General features: G+C 47.0%; 1 protein-coding gene across 1 annotated transcript in view; it reads right to left on the bottom strand.

The window, feature by feature from the left end:
- Window positions 1-24607, bottom strand: part of LOC147668100 (disintegrin and metalloproteinase domain-containing protein 12-like) — a 1153841-nt gene that overhangs the window by 116428 nt on the left and 1012806 nt on the right. Inside the window, exon 11 of the mRNA XM_086948784.1 lies at window positions 11830-11919. Within this exon, the coding sequence (XP_086804910.1) occupies window positions 11830-11919 (90 nt within the window). The remainder of the gene's footprint in view (window positions 1-11829; window positions 11920-24607) is intronic.

Genomic DNA, 24607 nt, shown 5'->3' with positions numbered 1-24607 from the left:
ACCCTTTCTGAACAGTGCCAGGACTTCTTCCTGCAGGAGAAGCAGGTGGTTCTCCAACAATAACCTTGGCAAGGAGGGTAATTGGGAGGGAACTCCTGAAAAGGAGGTGCATACCCATTTTCTACGAGATTGAGAACCCAAAGATCTGATGTAACCGATTCCCAATCCCGTAGAAAATGAGTAAGCCGACCCCCTACCGGACCCCCATGATCCGGAATGGCGGATCTAGGGCTGCTTTGCTGATGTAGGTGGGGGGTGGGTATTAGAGGAGGAAGTGGAGGAGGAGGCGGCTTGACGACCACGGGCACGACCCCTTTGTCTACCTCTGTATGATTTATACAAAGGGTTCTGTTGTTGCTGTTGTTGCTGTTGCTGGCTTTGTTTATAGGGACGAAAAGTGGACCTCCCAAAGCCTCTGTACTTCCTGGTGGTAGAGCCTCTTGTTTGCAGGCCCAAAGATCTAGCCGTCGCCCGGCTGTCTTTGAACCTCTCCAATGCCACATCCGCTTTCTTTCCAAAGAGGCCAGAGCCGTCAAAAGGCAAACCCATAAGAGTAGCCTGAACGTCAGCTGAAAAGTCAGAAGATTTTTGCCAAGTGGCTCTTTTGGTGGCCACTGAAGAACCCATTATCCTAGCCACAGAGTCCGCCGTGTCCATGCCACTTTGAATAACTTGGCTAGTCAGGTTTGTTTTATGATAAGTTAGGACACACACAGCCAGTTTGTGCTGCGTGAACCACACGTTTTGTATTACAAAAGATTTATTTTCGTTTTTAATTGAGTTTCATAAATTCATCCATATGTCTTCAAAGAAATATCCTGTCAAAACAGTCGAATCAACAACAAACAATTGTGTGCGCAATATATACAAGTTTAAAAAAGTTCACAGTGGATACTCAAAATTCACGACACCAAAATACAACTTATTACATAATTGTTACATACAAAACAAATTGCAACATGAAAAACATTTAAACAAGGAAAAGCATTACGCAAAAAGAACCAGTCCTTGAACTTGAATACCAGTGGACAGGCGGAACTAAGGATGCAATGAAACTGCCTGCCTGTCTCACAAAACCTGTGATAAAGTGTTTTTAGGATTGCCAGCAAGGGCCCACTGCAGTGGTATTGATTATTCCCTGGCTGCACCCTTCTTTCTTGTCACAGGCTGGGGGTCAACGCATTTCGAACCGTAGAAATTGAAAGGTTCTCCTCAGGACGGGGACTGGGTGAGATCTTCACTGCACAACGCGCACAAGGGCTGCAGGAGTGGAGATTAACTGCACATCAAGTGAATTTTTCTGTACTTGAATGTGGATGCAGGGTAATGAGGACTGATGAATCAGGGCGCCCGCCTGATGGTTTAGCGCAGGAGAGTCTCTGCCCCTGCAACCTCCGGACTTCTTCCCGGGCGTCTCCGTCTACCCGCATTTGCAATTGAGCGCAGCTATTGAGAGAAGGTGAGCAGTTTCACCAATCTACTTCGCACCGATCCACGGGCGCCCTGATTCATGAGTCCTCATTACCCTGCATCCACATTCAAGTTGTATTTTGGTGTCGTGAATTTTGAGTATCCACTGTGAACTTTTTTACACTTGTATATATTGCGCGCACAATTATTTGTTGTTGATTCAACTGTTTTGACAGGATATTTCTTTGAAGACATATGGATGAATTTATGAAACTCAATTAAAAACGAAAAAAAACTTTTGTAATACAAAACGTGTGGTTCACGCAGCACAAACTGGCTGTGTGTGTCCTAACTTATCATAAAACAAACCTGACTAGCTATCTTGTTCTGTTTAGCAATTGTTGAGGTCCAGGCTGGTCAGTTGCAGGACCCAACTTCATTAAAGTTCTTTCTATCTTCCTCCGGAAGCTTAGCTGATAATTGCTTTACCGAATCCATTAAGGCATGCACGTATCTGCCCAGCAAGCAAGTAGCATTCGTGAACTTCAGAGCCATGCTACATGATGAGAAAACCTTTTTAGCAGTTTGATCCAATTTTTTTGAGTCTTCATCTCCAGGTACCTGCGGAAAAGAGCCTACTGACCTGTTCGAACAAGCGGTTTGCACCACCAGACTCTCTGGCGAAGGATGGGTAGACAAGAAATCAGGGTCCTCAGGTGCTACCCTATATCGCCTGGCCACTGATCTGGGCACCGCAGTAGCAGATAATGGTTTTTTCCATACCTTCAAAATTGGTTCTGTCAGAGCCTCCTTGAATGGCAGAGTTGGTTTAACAGCTGAAGAAGGCGAATGTAATACCTCCGTAAGGATATTAGATTTGAACTCCACTGTAGGTAAAGTCAAATTTAGCAGCTCAGCAGCCTTTTTAATTACCACATGGTACGGCGCCACATCCTTAGAGGGTGCGTCCGAAACTGTAGGCAACCCCCACTCTGGAGAAAGTTCAAGATCACTTGCACTATGGAGTTCCACAAAGAAATCCTCCTGCTCCTGAAGTTCTCCTTCCTCCACATCAGGGTCCTCATATTCTTTCTCCTCCAGGAGACGTTGGGCTCTACGTCGTCGGACCCAGTAATGACTCCGACGGAGTCGGAACCGGCGTTGAACGAGGAACTTGAACAGTTGGAGGATGGGAAGCCAGAACCGGCGTCGAACCCGATCCAATTCCTGAGGTCGCTCCGGAGCCGGCGAAGCCGTGTTCGGTGTTGATGACCTCGGCGGCGCCGTACCGAGCCAAGGTGGAAATGGCGTCGGCATAAACGGCATAAAAGGCGCCGGAGCATATGCTTGAGGGACACCCAAGTTAAACGACAATGGACCCATGGGACCCGCAGGTGCTCCAGAGGGGTACATTGCCCTGGCATATACGCCAAACATTGCATTTAGAAAAAGCGAGGGGTCCTGACCAGGACCAGGAAAGGGAGGGTACGAACCCAATGGCTGCTCCGAAGGAGGCTGCTCCAGATTCGGCTCCTCTTGACCCACTGGGCTATCCACCGGAGTCGGTGCCCGAGGGATCTCGATGTTTTCTTCATGCTCCGAAGACTGTCACGAATCCAGATACGGTTTCAGCTCCGGATCCGGAGATTTCTCTCGAGATCGTGCAGGCGAAGCACCACCTTCCGGCTCACCAACAGGAGATGGAGACACAAAATCCTTTTTATGTTTCGAGAAGAAGACTTCCTCTTCGAGTCCGATGACCCAGAATGATGCCTTGAACTATGCTTCTTCCTCTTGTGCTTTTTCTTCGAGGAACCCGAAGCATGTCCTGAAGCCGACCTCGATGCCGATTCCGATCTGGCCCTCGACCTCGATCGCGACCTCGATCGTGACTTCTGCTTCGATCTCGAGCGCCTAGATCTTGATCTCGAAGATTTCTTGGCTTCTTTAACTTTCATCTTTGCCAGCAGAGGTTTTGCCTCTCGTTCTCGTAGAGCTTTGGGGTTCATCTTAAAGCAGGATCGGCAGCCTTTAACATCATGGTCTAATCCTAGACACCACAAACAATCGTCGTGAGGATTTTTCATAGCCACACTGCTTAAACCCCGTCTTCTTCGACGACATCTTCGACGAAGAACAAAAACACAGTACAACACAAATAGCAACAAAGTCACTATCTGAATCGCAGAAGATCCCAGAAACCGTTAGCGGCGACGACGCGGAAAAAAGGGAACTGATGTCATCACGCCGACGTAGGCCTATTATGGGGTCGGTGACGTCAGTCGGAGTCGTGCGCAATGCCGTGTTCCTATGACGTCGTCCACGCCGGCGTGCTACAAAGAATTTTCCGAACGTTGCTGACGCAAAGGGGATATTCACAAGGTGAGGAATCCACTGGCAGATGTATCTATCAGAATTCAAGCACATTCATGGTTTGAAATGCCTTCAGAGAAGGTAATAACATCTTACGCAAGGCTCTAAAGCAAAAACCTAGAGACCTGATTGCGATTAGGGATAGCAGGAAACTGTATAAGCTTGCCACAAAAAAGCGAAAGTCAGCCCTGTAGGAAGAGAAGTGGGAATTAATAGTGGGAGATTTTAATCCCAAAGCCTTCTGGAAAGCAGTACGTTCAGTCTTATCTCCAACTTTACCAGGTGAAACAGTAACCTTCCATATATCACCTGAGACTTGGGTGACGCATTATGCTGGTCTCTATTTAATATATTCTGGTGCTACTGTTGCTTCAGTACTGTCGAACTTAGTATGTCAAAATCTTGTTTTTAATGAAGAGGAAGTCTGAAAGCCAATTGATAATAGTAATGGCAAGAAGGCTCCAGGACCAGATGGAATTCCATTAGACCTATTTAACCCCTTGCATGCTGATGACGGCCCCCAGCCGTCATGCACTACGGTGCTCGTGTGCTGATGACGGCTGGGGGCCGTCATAAACCCGCCCACTCGCGATTCTGCCGCACAGGCGCAGAATCGCGGCCGCATGGAAGGGGTTAAGGAAGATCCAGCATTCTGGACTCAGGTACTCACTGCAGTTTTTCACTCAGTTTGTAACGAGGGAGTGCCAAAGTCTTGGTGCTCATCGTTCATACTGCCTATTTTTAAACAAGCATTTGCAATGTAATAGGTCTCGCAGTTACATGAGTTTGAGCTATTGGCATTGTAAATGACAATGCCTTTTATTTATGTTTTGGTTTTTAGAGCCTAAGTCTAAGGCATTGTCATTTACAATGCCAATAGGTTAAACTCTTGGTAATGCGAGACCTATTGCATTCCAAATGCTTGTTTTGTTTATGAAGTTTTATATAGTACGAACTAGACCCGAAGGTATCGGAGCGCTTATAAAGGACATCAGTTGCGTTTCAACCAGACAGATTCATTTGCAAAATGGTAGCTGCGCACATAAAGTTGAAAAAAAAGTGAAAGTACAAATTTATTGTACTGTTGGAAAAAAGAAACGATAAATTGCTACTGGAGGCTTGTAGGTGCAGTTCTGCATGTCAGTCATATCTTTTGTGGTGGGTGCAGTCTGTGTGCTGAACTACAGTACGCTGGGTGGGGAGAAATAAATCGATGCTGCTTTAGATGCACTCTAGGTGTTGGAAACGGATTATACTACAAACACTTTTTCGGGCAGAGTCGACGTCTGGTGAAGCAGCTTTGCTGCAGAGCTTTTGCTTACCTCTTGGCGCTCCTATGGAAGACTGGGAAGTACTACAAACTCCTGACCAGTGGCGCAACTGTCTCTAAAACTATCACGCAGTGAACGACTATGCTGGTTCTCACAGCCAATCGCAAACCAACACTTTGACTCCGCGTATACTGACCCAATGAACAAAGAACAGTTCTGTCCCTAGTTGTAGTTACACAGCCTCTCCACGGTGACCTCGTTTTGCCACAACCAATACATTGTTTCCTTATACCTTACTGTGACACCTCTACTTCTGGCTTCTGCTGCCGAGTAGTGGGGGCGGGTCAGGGGGGTGTCATGTGAGTCCGGGGACACAGCAGTGCTGGAAGGCACAGACCGCGTCTGATACAAAGAAAGTGTAAGTACGGTATGCCGCGCTGTTAAAAAGTATGAAATCAATGTTTGTAAGTTCTTTTTGATGATGTGCGCATAAGAAAAAAAAAGTGCGGCCACCACTTTACATATTTAGCGTGGTGTGCATGCCATTATTAAAGTGAAAGCAGGCCTGACCCACTGTCAACGATTAAAAACAATAAACAAAAGAAAAGCACGTCCGCCATTATCTCATCTGAGCCGGCTGCTTAAATAAAACCAGACTAACAACAAAAAGTACTGGCACAGACGACAGAACATGGTTGGGACGGGTAGAGTAGAGAGGGTAGTGTACTGTTAGGGTGGGTGGGCTAGGAACCAGGTGCCCAGAGGGAGGAAACAGGTTATGATTGGACGCAGTGGCAGAGCCTTGGGTGCAAGGAAGGTAAGAGACTGGAACAGCAAAGCCGAGTGGGTGGAGGGAGTAAAGTGATTGAAACTATGGACGCAAAGCCTAGCGCGTGCGTCTATGTGTGTGTGCGTGGTGGGGGGTTCAGGGTTACAGGCATCAGAGCCGGGTATGCACAGATATACAGTGCAAGGCTACAGAGCAGACTGGTGAAGCTGATAAGACGTATGGCGCTGGGGAAGCGGGAGCGGTGAGCGGGCACGGTGCTGTTTTTAAACAAGCCCGTCAGAGGTCCGTGAACTCTGCTGCTTCCGTCTTTTTTCTGCTGCACAATAAACATTGACGCGCGAGGAGCAAGGGTCGGAGCTGCGACTGAAAAAAGAATGTTGCTTCCGTGTGCTGCCTGTGTAGGCATGAAGGCACTGTGAAAACGTGCAGAGAAAAAACAGCGAGTTAAGTAGCAAACAGTGAGCTAACTAACCTCTACAATACCGGCGTGGTCTGCGGCTTGCGCAATCCCTCGCGAAAGTGAAAGCGTGGGCGAGCACGAGAACAGACGTGCGCGTTCACCACCCATGTCTGCTAAAGCGCGCGTTCACACCCATTGTCTGCAATGGGTTTTTAAGCTTGTGCACATCTACTGTCCCACTTCGCAGCCTACACAGCGACAATAAGACTCGCTTTGCGAGCAGCGCTATGTGCCGCATCGCGAGGCGAGACCTAAAAAGGAAACATGCACAACCCCAAATGCTCGACCGATATCCCTTTTGAATTCTTCCATCAAAGTCATCAGGAGAGTTGTGCTATATTGCCTATTGGACTGAATTAACGTCAGCCACATTTTGGCCCCCAGTCAGTATGGCTTTAGAAAGGGGCTAGGCATAATCGAACAGTGCCTCAACCTCCACTTTATTTTGGCCAAATAGAAATACGCAAAGGGCGCTTCCACTCATCTGACTTTTATGGACCTGACCAGTGCGTCATACGTCTCACGCTCTAAGTTGTGGGACATCTTAACTAACATGGAGTTTATGCGGGTCTGGTCTCCTTTCTGAGGCTTCTCCATCATGATCTTTCCGCTTCAGTGAGGTATCGCAATGCCGGAGAATATTCAGAGCTGTTCAATATCAAGCGTGGGGTGCGCCAAGGTTGTGTGCTTGTCCCAATCTTATTTCTCCTCTATACTAACGATTTGGAGAACATTTTAGTTTCAGTTGGGTCTGACGTTCAGCATGTGGAGAAAAAGGCTGTGCCAGCGCTCCTCTAAGCGGGCGACGCAGTACTCTGGCAGGGACTGCGAATGGCCTAAAAAAACTCATTACTAGTTATTTCTGTTTTGTGAAAGACCTGGGCTGGAGCCAAGCTATAAGAAACCATTTATAATGATTTGTGACCTCAAAAATACTAAACCCTGTTGTTTGAAGTGGAGGGCAAGAAGCTGGAGAGGGTTAGTTGCTTCCCATATTTAGGCCTGGAATTCGAGGAAGGTTGCACATGGCACACTTGTATAAAAAATAGAATAATACGAGACACGCAAGCAGTTGAGACCACCTTCTCCCTTGTAATGTCCATAGGTAAAAAGCCCATTTTCCCAATTTTAGAGATCTACAATCGCAAATGTATACCGATTTTAACATATGGCATGGGTATCTGGGGATGTAAGGATGTACATGCTATACAGACTGAGGAGCATAGATTTTGTCGTAAAGGTTTAGGAGTTCCCCCCTCATCGCAACATTTTTCCCTTCATTTGGAGCTAGGTCTTGATTATGTACAATATATTATAAATGCAGCACCTTTAGCCACCTGGTGTTCCATCTGGGCAAACGAAGAAGATAGACCGGGCAATTATTAGATACGGTTTAAGTTGTTCCCGAGGCCTTTCTATTCCTTGGCTATAATACATTAAGAGTTGCCTCATGGAACTTGGTTGTGTCTCTTCTGTTTGAGCACCCAGAATCAATCGGCAAAGGGGACTGACAGAGGGTGTTGGATAACTTCCGAAAGTACTAAGAATCCTCTAGGGAATTTTTGAAGTGTCCAAACCCATTGTCAGAGATTATTGCCTTATTCAAGTACCTTCCACTATTGCCCCGTATCTTTTGCCTGTAAATAACGTCCACTAAAGGAATTTACTGACCAGATTTAGGCTGGGGTCTTTTATTCTTCTGAAACTAATAACACTTTCGCTTGCGATGAACATTTGAGCCAAACTATTTTACATTTTGTCTTTTTTTGTCAATTTTACCTTCAATTTACCAGGAAATTTTTATTACCACTTTTGCCCAGGTATAAGTTTTCTAAATGTAAAGCGACTTTGTATTTTCTCCAGCAACTTAATGACTGCGATATTTGCTTCGCTGTTGTGAGCTTTCTGAAGTGCACCTTAGCAAAGAGAAGGAGCATGTTGTTTTAATATCAATGCACTTTAACAGCTCCTGTATTTATTGTATTTGTATTGCTGCTGAAATGCTTATTGTTACTGCTAACTCTTTTATAAGACTGATTTTAATATTTTAATGTTTTTGGTTTATATCTGCTGCTATCCAGTTCATCTGCACTGCCACTTTAGCTTCGATCAAACCAGTGTCTTTGCCTGCATTGTGATTGTAATTTTCTTAAATGAGTTTTGATTTTAATGTTGTTTGTTATTATGTGTACCTTTTATGACCTGCCTTCGGAAGGTTGAATAAAGAAAGAATTGATTGATTGATTGGCAGAGACATGGTGTTAATACCAGATATTGCAAAGCCTGTATCTATATAGCAGTAAGAGCTGCTCATTCTATTATGTATACAGCTTTTAGAGGATAAAAGTTAAGCCGTCAATCATTATTCCAAAGTTACAATTACTTTTTTTTTTACTTTACTCGAACTTTGTAATATTCTCTTATATAATTTGTATAATGCAATTTTATTAAAATAACATTTTCAAACAAACATAATCCTGAAATCTTAACGTGATTAAATGCTTTAAGTGGGATGATAAAGGTGGGGGAGTCGCCTAAATGGGCTTGGCCAACGAAGCTTAACTAGAATTCTTTTCCAAGAGGCGTGGCCGTGTAATTTATGCTGTAGCCTAAAATAGGTAAAGTGCAATACTGTGCTTTATGCGGTGTGCCTCCTGCCCAGTATTTGGGTGAGGATTCTGTTACTGCAACCATACATATAACACAGATTTATGTCTAAAATAGGCCAATAGGTCTATTGTTTTTGCCAATGCTTCATAGTAAAATAAGTAGCAACAATGGTTTGAGTAGTATTGATTAGGATTGAAAATGTATCAGTTGTGAATATATGGGACTGTGAATTAACCATCATTAAGGGTCTCTGGAAGAGGTAGTGGTCTTCGAAGTGCCCCAGTCACTCTCGCTTTTCCCTTAACACCACTTCCGTCTGCAGTCAGATGCATATGCCCTTTTTATCCCACTACATTCTGAAATCCTCCCTCTGCCTATTTCACAAGGCATTTCACGTCCTGCCCTGTTCCCATGATGCACTGGGCCAGGGACAGACTAATTTGCATATAGCCAGGTTCTGAGCTGGGATGGGGCAGTGAGATAAATAACGGTGATGGATCAAGCCCTGATCTTTGGACTGGGTAAGAGTGGTCTGCTTAATTCAGACACTCTGTTCATCACCACCCTCTTTCTGTATTGCCTTGAAACATTAGCATGAATTTGTTGCTTCCTCACTACAACTGTTAGTAATGATGTGCACATACTTATGGCCCATCATGTCAGAGAATAGTTACACCATGGCAGTGGATATGTTTGAGTGTCTATCATTACTAATGGTTTAATGTTCTGCTACATTTTCACTGCCTGTGTAGCGTTTATTAGACTTTTCCTCCTAGAAACAGCTGCTTAGGGGAAGTTGGGTGCCAGTGGCGGCTGGTGACATTTGAAAGAGGTGGGGCGTAACTGTTTGGGATGTGTGCCCTATGGCGAGTGAGCGTAGGGAGCAAAGCTGATAGTCATAGGAGGCACATGGAGCTTAAGCCTCAGGTAGCTCCTGCTCTGCCCTTCAAAGATCCTAACAGCACCTGGGCAGCATCCTTGGAGACCCCTGCGCACCCTGTGAGCATGTCTGTACCCCAGTGTGTTCTGATACCCCAGACAGCTCATGAGGGGTCAGAAAGAACTCATAAAGCGACAACTCTGATGTGAACACAAAGATTTCCCTGGGTTCCTAATGTTGACCCCTGTGCCCAAGATAGATTCGATACTCAGGGCAGTTTTTCACCACGGAACAAATGTGGACCACGTGGAATTAAGGGCATTCATTGCAGCAGCCAGTGCACACTGTTGAGTTGAAAAATTATCCCTGGGTGGACAACACAGCAGCACACTTGCCAAAAATAAAATATTCAAAATCCTAATAAAAGTCTAAGCACAAGATCTACATGGTGTGCCCACCATTGGTCCTCGAAGGAGAGATCCACAAATGATTTAAGAATATTCATATGAGGCAATACATGCCCTGACAATGTACATCACAATGGGCGCGCTGCAGCGGAGAGTCTGTGCATAAACTGTAAGAGAGCCGGCCGCCATATCTCTTTACAATGCCACCCCCACCACTTTGAAATAAAATGTGCTCACTCACCCTTCTTGGAAGTGATGCAGGTATGCACATGCCCTCACCGGCCACACAATACACATACGCTCACATATAAACACATTACACAACATACACATCCACAAACATATACAGCCGCACACACTCTCTCAAAACGCACGAGAGCAATCAGAGGCGGAAAGGGAACTAAAGACATTTCCTGAATAACCTCTGGGCGGGAGAGGGAATAATACACCAATTTACATCGACGACCAGCCAGGTCGCCCTTGATAAAAACCTCATGTGAAACCCGAAAAGCACACTTCAAAGACAACTCCGATAGCACCGCTTTCCTCCTTAATATCTATAAGGGATTATAATTTAATTTTCAAAGCAGAAGAGCCGGCGAGGCGAGCCGCTGCCTAACGCCTAAGAAGCGATGACCATGCGCCGCCAGCACAGCCCCATGTTACTAACATGATGTTAGAGAATTATAAAATATAAAAAACTTACCTTGGCTTCCGTCCCGCGCTGACTCCCGACTCGATGTCCTGTCCCAAGACTGCAGACTCCCGCGCGCCTTCCTTGATTTTGAATGCCTCGTCGTGACCAGAGTCGTCACTGGAGGCTGCAGGCAGCCTCCCTCCCCTCCATGGCAGCCGGCGCTGATTGGTTCGGCCGGCTGCCCTAAATACGTCATTCCTCTTGCTCTGCATGCTGCAGAACGGAGAGTGGGAGGAGGCTTGGGGGAGCGGCTTGCCCACTGTTGCTAATACTGTCTGTTTGGACAGCCTCTCAGGCTGTCCAAACAGTCCGTATTCACAACATTGGGCAAGCCACTCCCCCAAGCCACTCCCCCATGCCCTGAGGCTCGAGCAAGTTTGCTGACTGATTTCTCGCCGTGCGAGAGGTCATGGCAGAAACAAATGGTAGTTATAAATAAATAACTACCATTTGTTTCTGCCTTCTTCTCGCACGGCGAGAAAACAGGGGGGGCGGCGCCCAAACGCCCCCACGGTAAAACCGCCACTGTTGGGTGCACAGGTATTTATTCCCAACCCTTAAGACTTACCTGCTGTTTGGTGACCATGCTTACCTTCTTGTTTCTAAGTATAACATAGGCGTGTCTGGTGTTCTGAATAGAATTGAGCAGAACAACAAATTCACAACACCTTTAAGGTATTCACAGCTACGAACATTGCTAGAGTTTTTACTCATTGTGTTATAGCTTGTCGACATTTTACCCCTTTCGACATAAATAAAGGATTAGCACGTTCTCTAAGGATTCTCAGGTTACTTTTGATTTGGTTTCACAGCTCTTCAATTTCCCACTGCTTTTGTGTTTTGCTTCAGTACAATTGTGTTTGTTGTCCTCACTAACTTTAACACCATCAAGAGGAGCACTGAATTGATCATCACCGAAAGTGACTTTTACCTTGCATTCCTGGCAGCAGAGTCCATGAGCACACACTGCGTCCGGCTTCAACGTGCAGGTACTGGCATTGCAGCAAGGGTTTGTGCATTCCTTGAAAATATAATAAAGAGAAGTTCAAGAACAGGTGTTTGTTCCTTGCACTCCGATACATCACACCATAAAAAAATACACCAGCTGCTATATGAAAAATATTGCATGCGCGCCATCAGAGCACACTTGTATATATCGAGAACTTCATTCGTATTTCACAAAGCTTTAACACTTAGGGCACGATTTCGATGTGGGACGGACCGCTCTCATCTTGTAAACAGAACCAGCTTGTAGTACGCTTGTGCTGACCTCTAGAATTTAAAAAAGTTTTGCTATGGCAGAGGAGCTATGGCATGCGGGCGGTGGCGATCCGCCCGTGATCCTAATGAGCCCCTAAGTGTGCCAAGTCTTGGGGGCAGGCCCAAGTGGGTGACAGGCACTGAAGGGGAGTGGTATGCACTGCCTTCAGTGTGCATGCGGGTTTGGCCGACTGTCCCAGGACGGCCAAACTGACATGTGCACCTAAGCTGTCTCCAACCCGAGCTGCGTTGCTGGGTTGGAGACAGCAGGCACAGGCTCCCAGCCTCACAGGGAGTGCAATGCGAGGGTACTCAGGCCAATCCTGATGCTGTACTCATGCTTCATGAAAGCAGCATCAGGATTGGCTGCAGGGTATTCTGGGAGCCTGTCTGCAGAGGAGCTGAAGATCGCAATGCGGCTGGCTGAAGGTAAGTTCTTATTTTTTCATTTATTAACTTTTTTTTCATCATAGTCTGTCATCGTCCCCCCCTGCCCTGACACCAGCTGCCACTGACTTCCATAAGGCACGTTAAGATAATAGCCATAGGGTACTATTACTACCTGGTGCCAAATTACAAGAACAGAGTACTGGAAAACAGCTTTTCTATTAGTAGCTGAGAAGACCTCCAAAGAGTATAATATATTTTATCAGCAGAAGTGAAGTCTAAGGCTGTAACATTCACAGGCATGGTTGCTTATTTAATGTCACTCTTCTTGGAATTGTATCCAGTTCCGTACATGCTCCACAGCAAAACCTAGTAATGACCATGTTCAGTTTTGGACACTGGATGGCCGAAGCACATAAAAAAACTTGATTAAAAGTTGTCATATACTGCTTTCTTATATCCTCATGCTGTAAGTACCGAGACAAGGTAGTTTATTGGTCTGATTACTTTCCGATAATCTTAATTTCTCCAAATATCTTTCCATGTCTATTACTTGCATAACTACCCACTCTTCCAATCTATCACAACTTTGATCCCCAACACCTGTGGCTGACAGACAGAGAGGTTTGCAGGGTTAAGTAGTCCCTAAGGAAAGAGCAAGAGAACCCACGCAGGATGGGATGAAAGATTCTTTTTTATAAAGTCATGTAGTGCCTGGAGACCTGTGACACACCTCAAATTGCAAGTACTAGGCCAAGGAAGGGCATTTGGAGTAATAAAGATTACTGGTAAGTAATCCAAAAAAGGCACACAGCAATTCAAGAAAAGTGCCTGAAATTAAATCTATTATTCGGAAAAACTGAATTCAAATAAGACTCATAGTACGGCCCGCGGGCGGCCCGGCAAGTCTTCCTGGGTGGCCCGCGGACATTGCAGACACCTGTGTTTAAAATTAAATAAATTGAAGAGTGTTCGCAAATACAGCCGCAGCAGCTCGGACTCAGACTGTGCTCTGTGGGGGCCCGGGTGATTCCAGTGATTGTCAGAGGGGAGCTGCAGGGGCCTAAGAGGTGAAATTCAACAAAGCCTAACATGTAAATGGTCTTTTAAAGACCCATGAAGTACTTGGCTTTGTGCGTGCGGCTGGGAAGCTGTCTCAGCCCCGGCTGAGGGCTGACACACACACACAGGTGAGAGAACAGAGAGGGAGGGAGGGAGGGAGACACAGAGGGAGGGAGAAGGGAGACACAGAGAGAGGGCAGGAGAGAGGGAAACAGAGAGTGGGAGACATGGAGGGAGACACAGAGGGAGGGAGGGAGACACAGAGGGCGGGAGGGAGACAGGGAGGGAGGAGGGAGACACAGAGGGAGGGAGGGAAACAGAGTGGGCGACAGGGAGGGAGACACAGAGGGAGAGTGGGAGACTGGGAGGGAGACACAGAGGGAGAGGGAGACACAGAGGGAGACACAGAGGGAGAGTGGGAGACAGGGAGGGCAATAGAGATGGAGAGTGGGAGACAGGGAGGGAGACACAGAGGGAGAGTGGGAGACAGGAAGGGAGACACAGAGGGAGAGTGGGAGAGTGGGAGACAGGGAGGGAGACACAGAGGGAGAGTGGGAGACAGGGGGGGGGGAGACACAGAGGGAGAGTGGGAGACAGGGAGGGAGACACACCGGGAGGGAGGGAGACACAGAGGGAGGGAGGGAGACACAGAGGGAGGGAGAGGGAGGGAGAGAGAGGGAGGGAGACACAGAGGGAGAGGGAGGGAGGGAGAGAGAGAAAGATGTGTGTATGCTGGGTCTGGTGGCTCAGTGGATGAAGATGTCTGCTGCAAGGACCTATGTTTAACCTCATGGTCACAATTTGTGTTTGCTTTAGCCCCGCCCCCTCCCCCTCTGACCCCGTCCCCACCGGTGCGACCCTCAGCCACAAACCACACTGTAAATTTGTCCCCCGAGAGAAAGTTTGTGAGTACCCATGAAATAAGTGAACTATTTTATTTCAATCCTCTAGTAGCTAAAACACTGGTTCCAAACTCCAGACTCTTACCATCACCCACATCTAATCTGTTATGTGAAATGAATGTCGTGGGAGTGGACCATTTAGCAGCTGCATAACTTTCCTAAATTAGAGTCTAATATTATTTACTATTAATATAATAAAACATTTGACAAAAACAAGGAGAGTGACATACCCACCGATGTCCATAAGGACGAGCTGCCAGTGGCAGCTGGCTCCTTAAATAGTTGGTAAGGCAAACACTGACCAGCAATGCCTGGTCAGCACCAAAGCTGTTAGTCATGGCTAGTTATAAAAAGAGTTTATAACAAACCCCGACTGAGAACCCTGGTGTGGAGGCTGAAGGCAGTGCGAGTGCATCAGTGGGTTAACAATCAATCAATCATGCAATTTGTAGAGCGCGCTACTCACCCGCTAGGGTCTGAAGGCGCTGGGGGAAAAGGGAGTTGCTTCTGCTCGAACAGCCAGGTCTTGAGCTGTTTCCTGAAGGCAAGATGATCCTGGGTCAGCCGTAGGTGGATGGGGTGGGAGTTCCATGTCTTGGCTGCTAGGTAGGAGAAGGATCTTCCTCCGGCGGTGGATCTGCGAATACGTGGGACGGTGGCGAGGGCAAGGCTGGCGGATCGGAGCTGGCGAGTGGGTGTGTAGAATGTGAGGCGGCTGTTGAGGTACTTGGGGCCCATGTCGTGGATAGCCTTGTGTGCGTGGGTGAGGAGTATGAACGGGATCCTCTTGTTGACAGGGAGACAGTGTAGGTCTTTCAGATGGGGAGAGATGTGGCTGTGACGGGGATGTCCAGAAGGAGTCGTGCAGAGGCGTTCTGGATGTGCTGGAGTCTTTTCTGGAGTTTGGCTGTGGTTCCGGCGTAGAGGGTGTTCCCGTAGTCCAGTCGGCTGGTGACGAGGGCCTGGGTGACCGTTTTCCTGGTTTCGGTGGGGATCCACCGGAAGATCTTTCGGAGCATGCGCAGGGTGTTAAAGCAGGACGACGAGACAGCGTTGACTTGCTTAGCCATCGTGAGGGAGGAGTCCAGGATGAAGCCCAGGTTGCGAGCATGGTCCGTTGGCTTGGGCGCGGTGCCCAGGGCAGGGGGCCACCAGGAGTCGTTCCAGGCATAGGGAGAAGGTCCCAGGATGAGGACTTCCATTTTGTCTGAGTTCAGTTTCAGACAGCTGAGTTTCATCCATTCTGCAACATCTTTCATTCCTTCCTGGAGGCTGGCTCTGGCAGTGGTGGGGTCGTTGGTGAGGGAGAGGATCAGCTGGATATCGTCAGCGTAGGAGATGATGTTTAGGTTGTGTTGGCGTGCGATGGCTGCGAGGGGGCACATGTATACGTTGAAAAGGGTGGGACTGCGCGAGGATCCTTGCGGAACGCCGCAGATGACTTTGGTGGCTGCGGAGCGGAACGGGGGGAGGCGGACTCTCTGGGTTCTTACGGCGAGGAACGAGATGATCCACTCCAAGGCTGTTCCTTGGATTCCGGTGTTGCTGAGGCGGTCTTCTCGATGACTTTGGCAGGAAAAGGGAGGAGTGAGATGGGGCGGAAGTTCTTGAGGTCCGTGGGGTCTCCGGTGGGTTCCTTCAAGAGGGCGCTGAGCTCGGCGTGTTTCCAGCTCTCCGGGAAGGTGGCGGATGTGAAGGAGCTGTTAATGATGTACCGGAGTTGGGGTGCGATGATGGAGTTGGCCTTGTTGAAGATGTGGTGTGGACAGGGGTCGGTGGGGGAGCCAGAGTGAATGGTGTTCATCTTGCGCGTGGTGTCTTCGGTGCTGACCGAGGTCCAGTTGCAGAGGGTGGTGGTGGGGGGCGCTGGTTCGGTGGTTGGGTGCGTGGTCTGTGCGCCGAAGCTGTTGTGTATGTCGGCGATCTTGTGGTGAAAGAACGAGGCGAGTGAGTTGCAGAGGTCTTGCGAGGGTGTGATGTCGTTGTTGCAGGCGCTGGGGTTGGAGAGCTCTTTGACAATGTTGAAGAGTTCCTTGCTGTTGTGGGTGTTGTTGTCCAGACGTTCTTTGAATGTGTCCTTTTGGTGGTTCGGATCAGCTGGTGGTGTATGCGGATGGCGTTCTTGAGGGGTGTCATGTTCTCCGTTGTCTGGTCGTGGCGCCAGGCTTTCTCGAGGGTGTGGCAGGTTATCTTGGAGTTTTTTAGGTCGTTGGTAAACCATGAGGTTTTCTTGCTGCCGGGTCTGCTGGGGGGGGGGTCTTCAGAGGCGCGAGGTCATCGGCGCAGTTGGTGAGCCACTGTGTGAGGTTGTGGGCTGCTTCGTTGGGGTTCCTCGTGTTGGTGGGAGGGTTCTGGCTGAGAGAGGTGGTGAGTTGGTCGGCGGAGATCTTGCTCCAGCTTCTGCGGGGGACCTGTTGCGGGTGTTGGTGGGTCGTAGTTCTCCTGAAGTTGAAGTGGACGCAGCTGTGATCTGTCCAGTATAGTCCAGTGGAGTGGCTGAAGGAGATGTGCTTGCTGGAGGAGAAGATGGGGTCAAGCGTTTGACCGGCGTAGTGGGTGTGGGTGTTCACCAGTTGCTTGAGTCCGAGGTTGGCGAGGTTGTCCAGGAGGGCGATGGTGTTGCTGTCATTGTAGTTTTCCAGGTGGAAGTTGAGGTCTCCTAGGAGGATGTAATCTGAGGAGTTACGGGCGTGCTGGCTGATGAAGTCTGCGATGGCTCCGCTGAATTGTGTGCGTGGTCCCGGGGGTTTGTAGACGAGGGTGCCTCTGAGGGTGGTCTTGGGGTCGGTGTGTATCTGAAAGTGGAGGTGCTCGGCGGCGGTGAGGGTGTCGTCGGAGTTGGTCGTGATGCGGATGGTGTTTCTGTGGACGATGGCGATGCCTCCTCCGGTTTGGTTGACGCGGTCCCTCCGGGTGATCTTGTAGCCCTCCGGAGTGGCTATGGTGATGTCGGGGGCTGAGGAGGCGTTCATCCAGGTTTTTGTGAGGAAGGTGACATCTGGTGATGTTGTGTCGAGGAGGTTCCAGAGTTTGACGGCGTGTCTGTGGACGGAGCGAGTGTTGAGCAGGATGCACTTGAGGTGATCGTTGCTGTTGCCTGTCCCTGCGGGTGTGGTGCAGGTCCGGAGGCAGGTGAATTTGCAGGCTTGGCAGGTGAAAGGTCCGTGGGTGCATTTCGGGTTGGCACGGTAGCAGGCGGGGTTCCGGCCGGCGTTGAGTGCGTTGAGGGTGGCGGCCTCGTAGGTTTGTCGTGTGGGCTGGCATCGTCGGGGGCCAGGGGACCTGGCGCTGCTGGACGCGGTCCAGGCGCGGACGGGCACAGACGGGCTTGCCTTTGGCGCACCGGCGGCGCGCCCGCTGCGTGCGTCCACTGCGCGGCTTCCATAAGAGGGAGGGAGGAGCAGCTGGGAGGCGGGAGCGGGGCTGCCAATGGGAAGCGGGGGGGCGGGCCGCCGGGAGCGCGAGCGGCGGGAAGCAGGTGAAAGAAGGTAAGAGGGGGCTGGGGGGGAGCGGGCACAGTGGAGATGGCAAAGATCCACTGAGGCGTCACAAAACGAAATAGCAGTGCAGGCAGGCAGAGAAGGGGCACACAGGGAGCGAAAAACGAAAAAAAAAAGTATGAATCACAAAATGAAATTACAGTGCAGGCAGGCAGAGAAGGGGCAAACAGGGGCACACACGGAGCGAAGGACGAAGGGAAAAAGAATCGCAAAATGAGATAGCAGTGAGCAACCAAGGGCACACAGGGAGCAACGAGGCAGTCAGGAGAAGCAGCGGTGCACAGGGGGTCTGCGCGGTGGCAGAGGGAGTGACCTGCCTGAACACAGGGTCAAGGGACAATAATAAACAAAATAAAAATGTACTCACCCACTGTATGCACTGGCTCGCCTTAGGTCCTCCTTCAGTCTCTCGGCGCTGAACTGCAGGCTGCAGCAGTTCTCCAAACCAATCCGAACGCTGCTCTCATGGTGCCGATAATGTTAGCAGCATGAGAGCAGCGCTAGGATTGACTAGGAGTGGGCTGCCTCGACAGTCTGATGGGCCAGGGGGCCTGTGGCTGCTCTGCATCTAGCTGTCTTAGACAACTGGGTGGAGAGGTTTACACTGTGCATGTCAGGCTGGCCATGGCAAGACAGCCGGACAAAATGGCATGAGCAGTGTAAAGTGGTGGAGTGAGCACCACTCCCCTGCTGCTAGCCAGCAGCAGTAACTCCACTCCCAAACATGGCTCGGCTGAGGAAATGGAAATATAAAAATGGGAATAAATTCATTCTATTACCATTTTATTTTTCACCTTTTGCGGTGCTGGCAGTAGGGGGCGACGCTCGTCTGCCCTAATGGACGAGCTGCTTCTGCTCCTGGCACTGATTTTGCCCCTGCTGATGCTAAAGGTCGCACAGGCAGTGCCAGGGGTCACAAAGTTCTTACAGCAGCGACCACTGGCTACTCCTAAATGGCAGCCATGCATCGAGGTCATTAATCATTGTTTCTGCTTTGAGATTCTCTAATGAACTGTACACAGTGGTATGCTGCCCCAGTCTATTGTGGGTCTTAATCACAGACCACACTCAAAAGCGCTGATTAGAATACATCCTCCACTTAAAGTAAGCCATTTTATAAAGAAAAATATTTTTATACAGAAAAAACAATTACCTTTATTCCAGGAGTTTGAGTGCCAAAACAAAATCGTGTCCATACCTGTGAAGTGAACTCTTGAGCTCCTCGGTTTAACAACTGGAAGAAAATCAGGACCCAGTCCTGCAGTCAACACAATGCCTGTGAACCAGACACAAAAATAGACACAGGGAAGAGGTTTGTAGGGTTAAATATGCTTAGTAGGATTGGCCAAAGAACCCATGGAGGGTGGGATCAAAGTAATTTTTCCAAAGGTCACATGGTATCTGGGGAGGTGGGACACACCTCAGATTGTAAGGACTTGGACCAGATAGGCTTGGAAAAGTAATGCTTCAGTAGTGCTAATATATACAGAGCACATGGGAAGGCGGCACCGTTTGTGTGATTTCTTTATACAACACTACCGGCCTCATTACGAGTTTAGGTAAATTTTAACGCACATGATAAATAATGATATCACAGGGTACGTTCTGCATTGTGTGTGATAAATAATATCTCTTACAATTTTGTGGGGGAATAAAGTGAATTTTGGTGATTAACCCACCAAAACCCACATGGTTCGATAAATATCGTATAATTTCCCCTGTTAAATCTTGGCATGTTTGACCTGCTGAAATTTAATGAAGTTAATGAATGCACCCAATAATTATCTGATGCGTTAAATAAAACAGAACTCGTTATCCCGATCCGTGCATAAAAGTGGTTTACGCAACGTTCGGAATTAGCCGATTAGCGCCCTATTAGCGCTGCTTTGCAAAAGCAAGTAAATGCCTGCATTTTGTTCCTGAACGATCTATGAACATTAATTGTTCCTGTTACAGAACAACAGCACAGGCAACCTAAAAAATATGGAGCACAACAGTACACCCTGCAACTAAAATCGTGATAATTAGCACCTCGGTGAAAATCCGAACCACCTGGGCCAATTATGTGCATAGATTTTCACAAAATAATCTGTGTCTCATTTTCTCCCAAGGACACCATTGTTAACACGGCCTCTCTGAAAACAAAATGGGAGCATCGACAGACACTAGTAAACAGAATACTAAACTTGGATTTCAATGATGTCTGCGAGCGACTTGAAAAGGAATACGTTATGCACATAAATATCTTCAATGCATAAAACATGCCAAAAAGCATGTCAGCTCTGTTTTATATTTCAAGAAAAACATTCTGCTTTTGAATTTATGGAAGTGGTTCTGCGCCACGCTGAAAGGGATGCAGAGGGCAGCGTTGAAACACACTGCTGCCGAATGCTGCATGGCAGATGACACAGTGCATCTATCAGAGGTGGGTGCAAACGAGGCTGCTGCCCGAGAACCCTCTGCCCAGGGAGTGTTGCCAAGGAAGATAGTGGTGTTTGGACTACCTATTGAACTAGCTCTTGTGACCTGCAGTTTGATGAACACAACCATCACAGAAAAGAACAGATACTAACCAAGCTCCCCCACCCTAAATGTCCATTTTCAAATTATGATGCTGTTTTTAAGGTGTGGCATATGGTCAGATTGAGTCCTCCGATATAGCAGAAACTCTCCCAGGGAACATGTGTGTTGAAGAAGGGGCCTCTTGAAAGAGCTGTAGGGTGTGCGGGGTATGCTTGAAGCTAGACTACAGGAATGTGGGAGCAACTTGGAGTGCGAGAGATTTCTAGGAAGATACAATTGGAATCATACTAGAGAGTACAAAGTACTGCGATTCTTACATATTTATGATACACATATTTATAATTTGAGGAGCATAGGAATAAATGAGTTGTCAAAATTCACAAAAAAACACTTTGAAATCATATAGTAAATACACGAAAACATAATTTGTTATTCTTAGCTTTTGAATGTACGTTTACAGATGTTCAAGTGTACTTGCTGTACACATTGTACATTCCTCGTGCAAACATAACAATGCATTTTTACGGACCGTTTTTCTTTTTCTTCATGGAGAAAATATTTTCTCTTATACCCCGACCATAATCCCCCAACCCCCCAGGTATTCCCTCCCAGTTTCCAGACAGTATGAAGCTATGCGCCTGCTCTTGACAAAAATAACTCCTCACCCTATTCACGGTTGTGAGTGGACCTTGGAATAGTTTGTGAATACCCACAAATCCACATTTGTGGATGTTCAACAACTTTCCAATTGCCTACTCCATGTCCAGGGGAATAGATCTACTCTCACTTAACATTAGGTCATGTTGCTGCGATTGTATGTGAATGTAAAACAGTTCAGGGGTGCAAATTCCTATTTTGTGAATCCCAGTCTTGATTTTGAACCAAGAGGCAACAGCTGCAGGACATTCAGTATATCTTCGATTTTTTAGGATGACTTCATGTTCAAAGTTATGTTTAGGGACATGCACCAGCTTTTCTGCTCAATATTTCACCTGGAGGTTTTTATATTTTAAGTTTAATGGAGTATTCCATTGAGTCCCAAAAACTTGTAAAGATTTTAACATGTGTTCTAGGGGTCACATCACGTTATACGTCATATTTCGTGTATTTGAGGCCATGAGTTTGAATCCCAACAAGCCAGAAACAGCTGTCCATCCTTCTGAGGTTGGTAAATTGAGCACCGTAAGTTGACATCTGTTATTAACAGCACTTAGGAGCAGCAGAACTGCAGAATTTAGCTTTCACTAAGAGACAAGACAGTATTATTATATCATATCCCAAATCGAGATCCTGGAAAAACCCAAGAGGGATGTCGGTAGATATAATGTACAATTTCAATTCATACAATTTCATGATTGCTGATGCCTCAACTGACCTCATGGCAATGCACCTGAGTTTAGGCGATACCGATTCTAAATGAACTGTGCAAATTCGCGAAGGCCATACAAGTATACCGTTTGACGATTTTATTAGACATCTATTTGATTAGAAACACGTAAAATATGCAAAGTAAAGCGACACTACGAAAACAAAGAAAATACTGAAGTCTGTACTACTTTAGCCTTTTTATATAACAATTTAAATACATTTTTCCTGTGTACAGTAAACCACTGTGCGTGTCAGGACAAGGGCATGAACTCATCAAAGCAAAACGATTATTCATCATATAGAACACTGTTCCCCATTACAGTCTGGTCCTGCATAAGTCTGGAGTATCATAAATTATTGATGTGATGCATTGTACAACATAGAGTGGTGAGGACAGAGAAACATGGACCCCCCCCCCCCCCCGCTTACCTCCCTCAGGAGCCACGTTTATTGCACTGGGTATAAATTTATCTACAGGATTTATGCCGACTAGAGTTCAAAAGTCCACCCACTCATTTGTCTCCATCTCCCGCCTCCTCCAGATCGGTAAATCAGCGAGGCTTGCTTGAACAACCATTTCTTATTAATAAAGATGAAAGAGATTAAGAGCCTTGTGTCTAGGTGGATATAGTGTAGAGGGGAACACCAGTTTCCAAATAGCTCCAATGTCGAACCTCTTCCCTGCTATATATTCAGCTAATCTCTCCATTGTTAATAGGATCAGTGCTCAGAGTACCGTAAAGAAATGCAAGGGTCTACACCTTCTTCTAGTGAGATGCTATCGTAAATCCAGCTGCTCCCAGGCAGTTCTGCATAATTGTCCCATCTGCCCTAGACTGGCACTACATGACTTGTGGTCGTACCACTAGAAGGACAGTGAGTATGTTGTGGGGGATAGGGTAGTCGAAGGTGCTTCAGAGCACATGCTAAACGTCTGCCTAAAATATTTATACTGATTCCTAATCAAGGCATGCTTTGTTTTCAAACTTTCATGTGTTCCTTACATAAGCTTCCAAAGTTGCCACCTTGGCGTCATTCTTCAAGCAGTTAGTTAAGGCACTCTCAAGAAAGCGAATACCTCCCCTCGAGTTTTCTCATCTGCTGCCTTAAAACTAAGAAACTCTCTCCTTTCAATTACATGTGTGACTCCCGACAGATTCTCATTTTGAGGCCAGCTAAAAATCCAACTGTGTCTACTATCCAGCTCTCATTTCCCTTCCCCCGCCCTCTTTTACTAAAGTTTTAACAACTGTTTTTCATCTTCTTTCTCCTAACTGGCTTTCCCACTTTTCTTCGTTTAATTCTATGGAAATCATATTGTAGACAGCATAGAAAACATTTATGAAAATAAACGTTTCATGTTCAGACATTTGTTCTTTCCCAAGCACTGTCTGTATTTCCTTCTAATTCCTTAAATTCCCTTTACATAGTATAGTGCTTAACTATATGTGGGGGTGGGGGGGGGGGGGGGGGGGGGGGAGCGCTATATAAAACAAGCATTGAAAATGCAACAGGTCTCGCATTTGATTAAGTTAAAGCCATTTATTTACCTCTCCGTCTCAAATAAGTGAATAAAAAAGGGGGAAAGCGTATACGTAATTTTGCAGGCACACGCATAGCGTACATAGTGATGCATGTGCTCATCTACAAAATGATGTGGCGGCAGCGGGAGCGTCATATCGTTTTTTCTTCTCTCACTACAGCATCGCTATACCAGTTGACAAGCCATTATGTCCTAAAAGCGAGATGAATTGGCTTTGCCAGTGCTTTTTAAAAAAAAAAAACAGTGCATGTGCGGAATGGAGACAGAAACAGGTGGAAGCGCTCATTACTGACAGGCATTCTGAGTCACAAAGCGCGGGACCAAAAATCATAGCGCCACCACGGATTCATCGACACCAGTACAATTTATATTGTTTATTTCAACAGTTTGACATTTCCCGGGGGCATAAAGAGAGCTACTCAGAATTGTGTGCATTATAAATATTGTAATTCAGTCGTTAGTGTCATAAATATAAAATATGTGCTTATAACGACCAGGTGACGCCATGTCAAAGGTGCAATACTTTTGATTTAACAAATCACCGAATTCTGGGAGTTGTATGGTTAGTTCTATTCAATTAATACAATTAGAGTAATGGACCAGGGTTTAAATGAAGCTGGTGATAGGGGCGCGCTGATTATTCTCTGCATGTCCGGGCGCCTGTGGCGAATCCAGAGCGCAAGGCCTTCATCCTTGCCTATGAGCACGCAGTGTGCTCTGCAGCCAGCAGCCGAGTATTGTTGTAGCAGCCTGAGCTCTCCTCCGAGAACATCGAGCCACATAAAAGAGTACAAGCACGGCCGAAGCGTACCGCGCTTGTTTGGTAAAATAATTAATTAAATACACACACGTGTCCGAAGTGGACCGCGCTTGTGTGATTACATAATTAATTAAATACACAAGCGCGGCCGAATCGGACCGCGCTGCTGAGATTAAATAATTAGTTAAATACACATGCAGCAGGGATTAAATAATTAAATACACAAATGAGGCTGAAACAGCATTGGAAATGCAATAGGTCTCGTATTTGTTTGAGTTAGAGCTTTTGGCATTGTAAATGGCAATGTGTTTTACCTATGTATTATGGAATAGATGTATGTGGTGTGCAGTAAAATTGTGCGGGCTGTATTGGAATTGTTAGTTGTAAAGCAGCATGAGGCACAA

This window comes from Lissotriton vulgaris, unplaced genomic scaffold, assembly GCF_964263255.1.
Source record: "Lissotriton vulgaris unplaced genomic scaffold, aLisVul1.2 SCAFFOLD_378, whole genome shotgun sequence".
Classification (NCBI taxonomy): Eukaryota; Metazoa; Chordata; class Amphibia; order Caudata; family Salamandridae; genus Lissotriton; species Lissotriton vulgaris.
The sequence above is the reverse complement of the archived record's forward strand: the minus strand, read 5'-3'. Positions and strand labels throughout refer to the sequence as shown.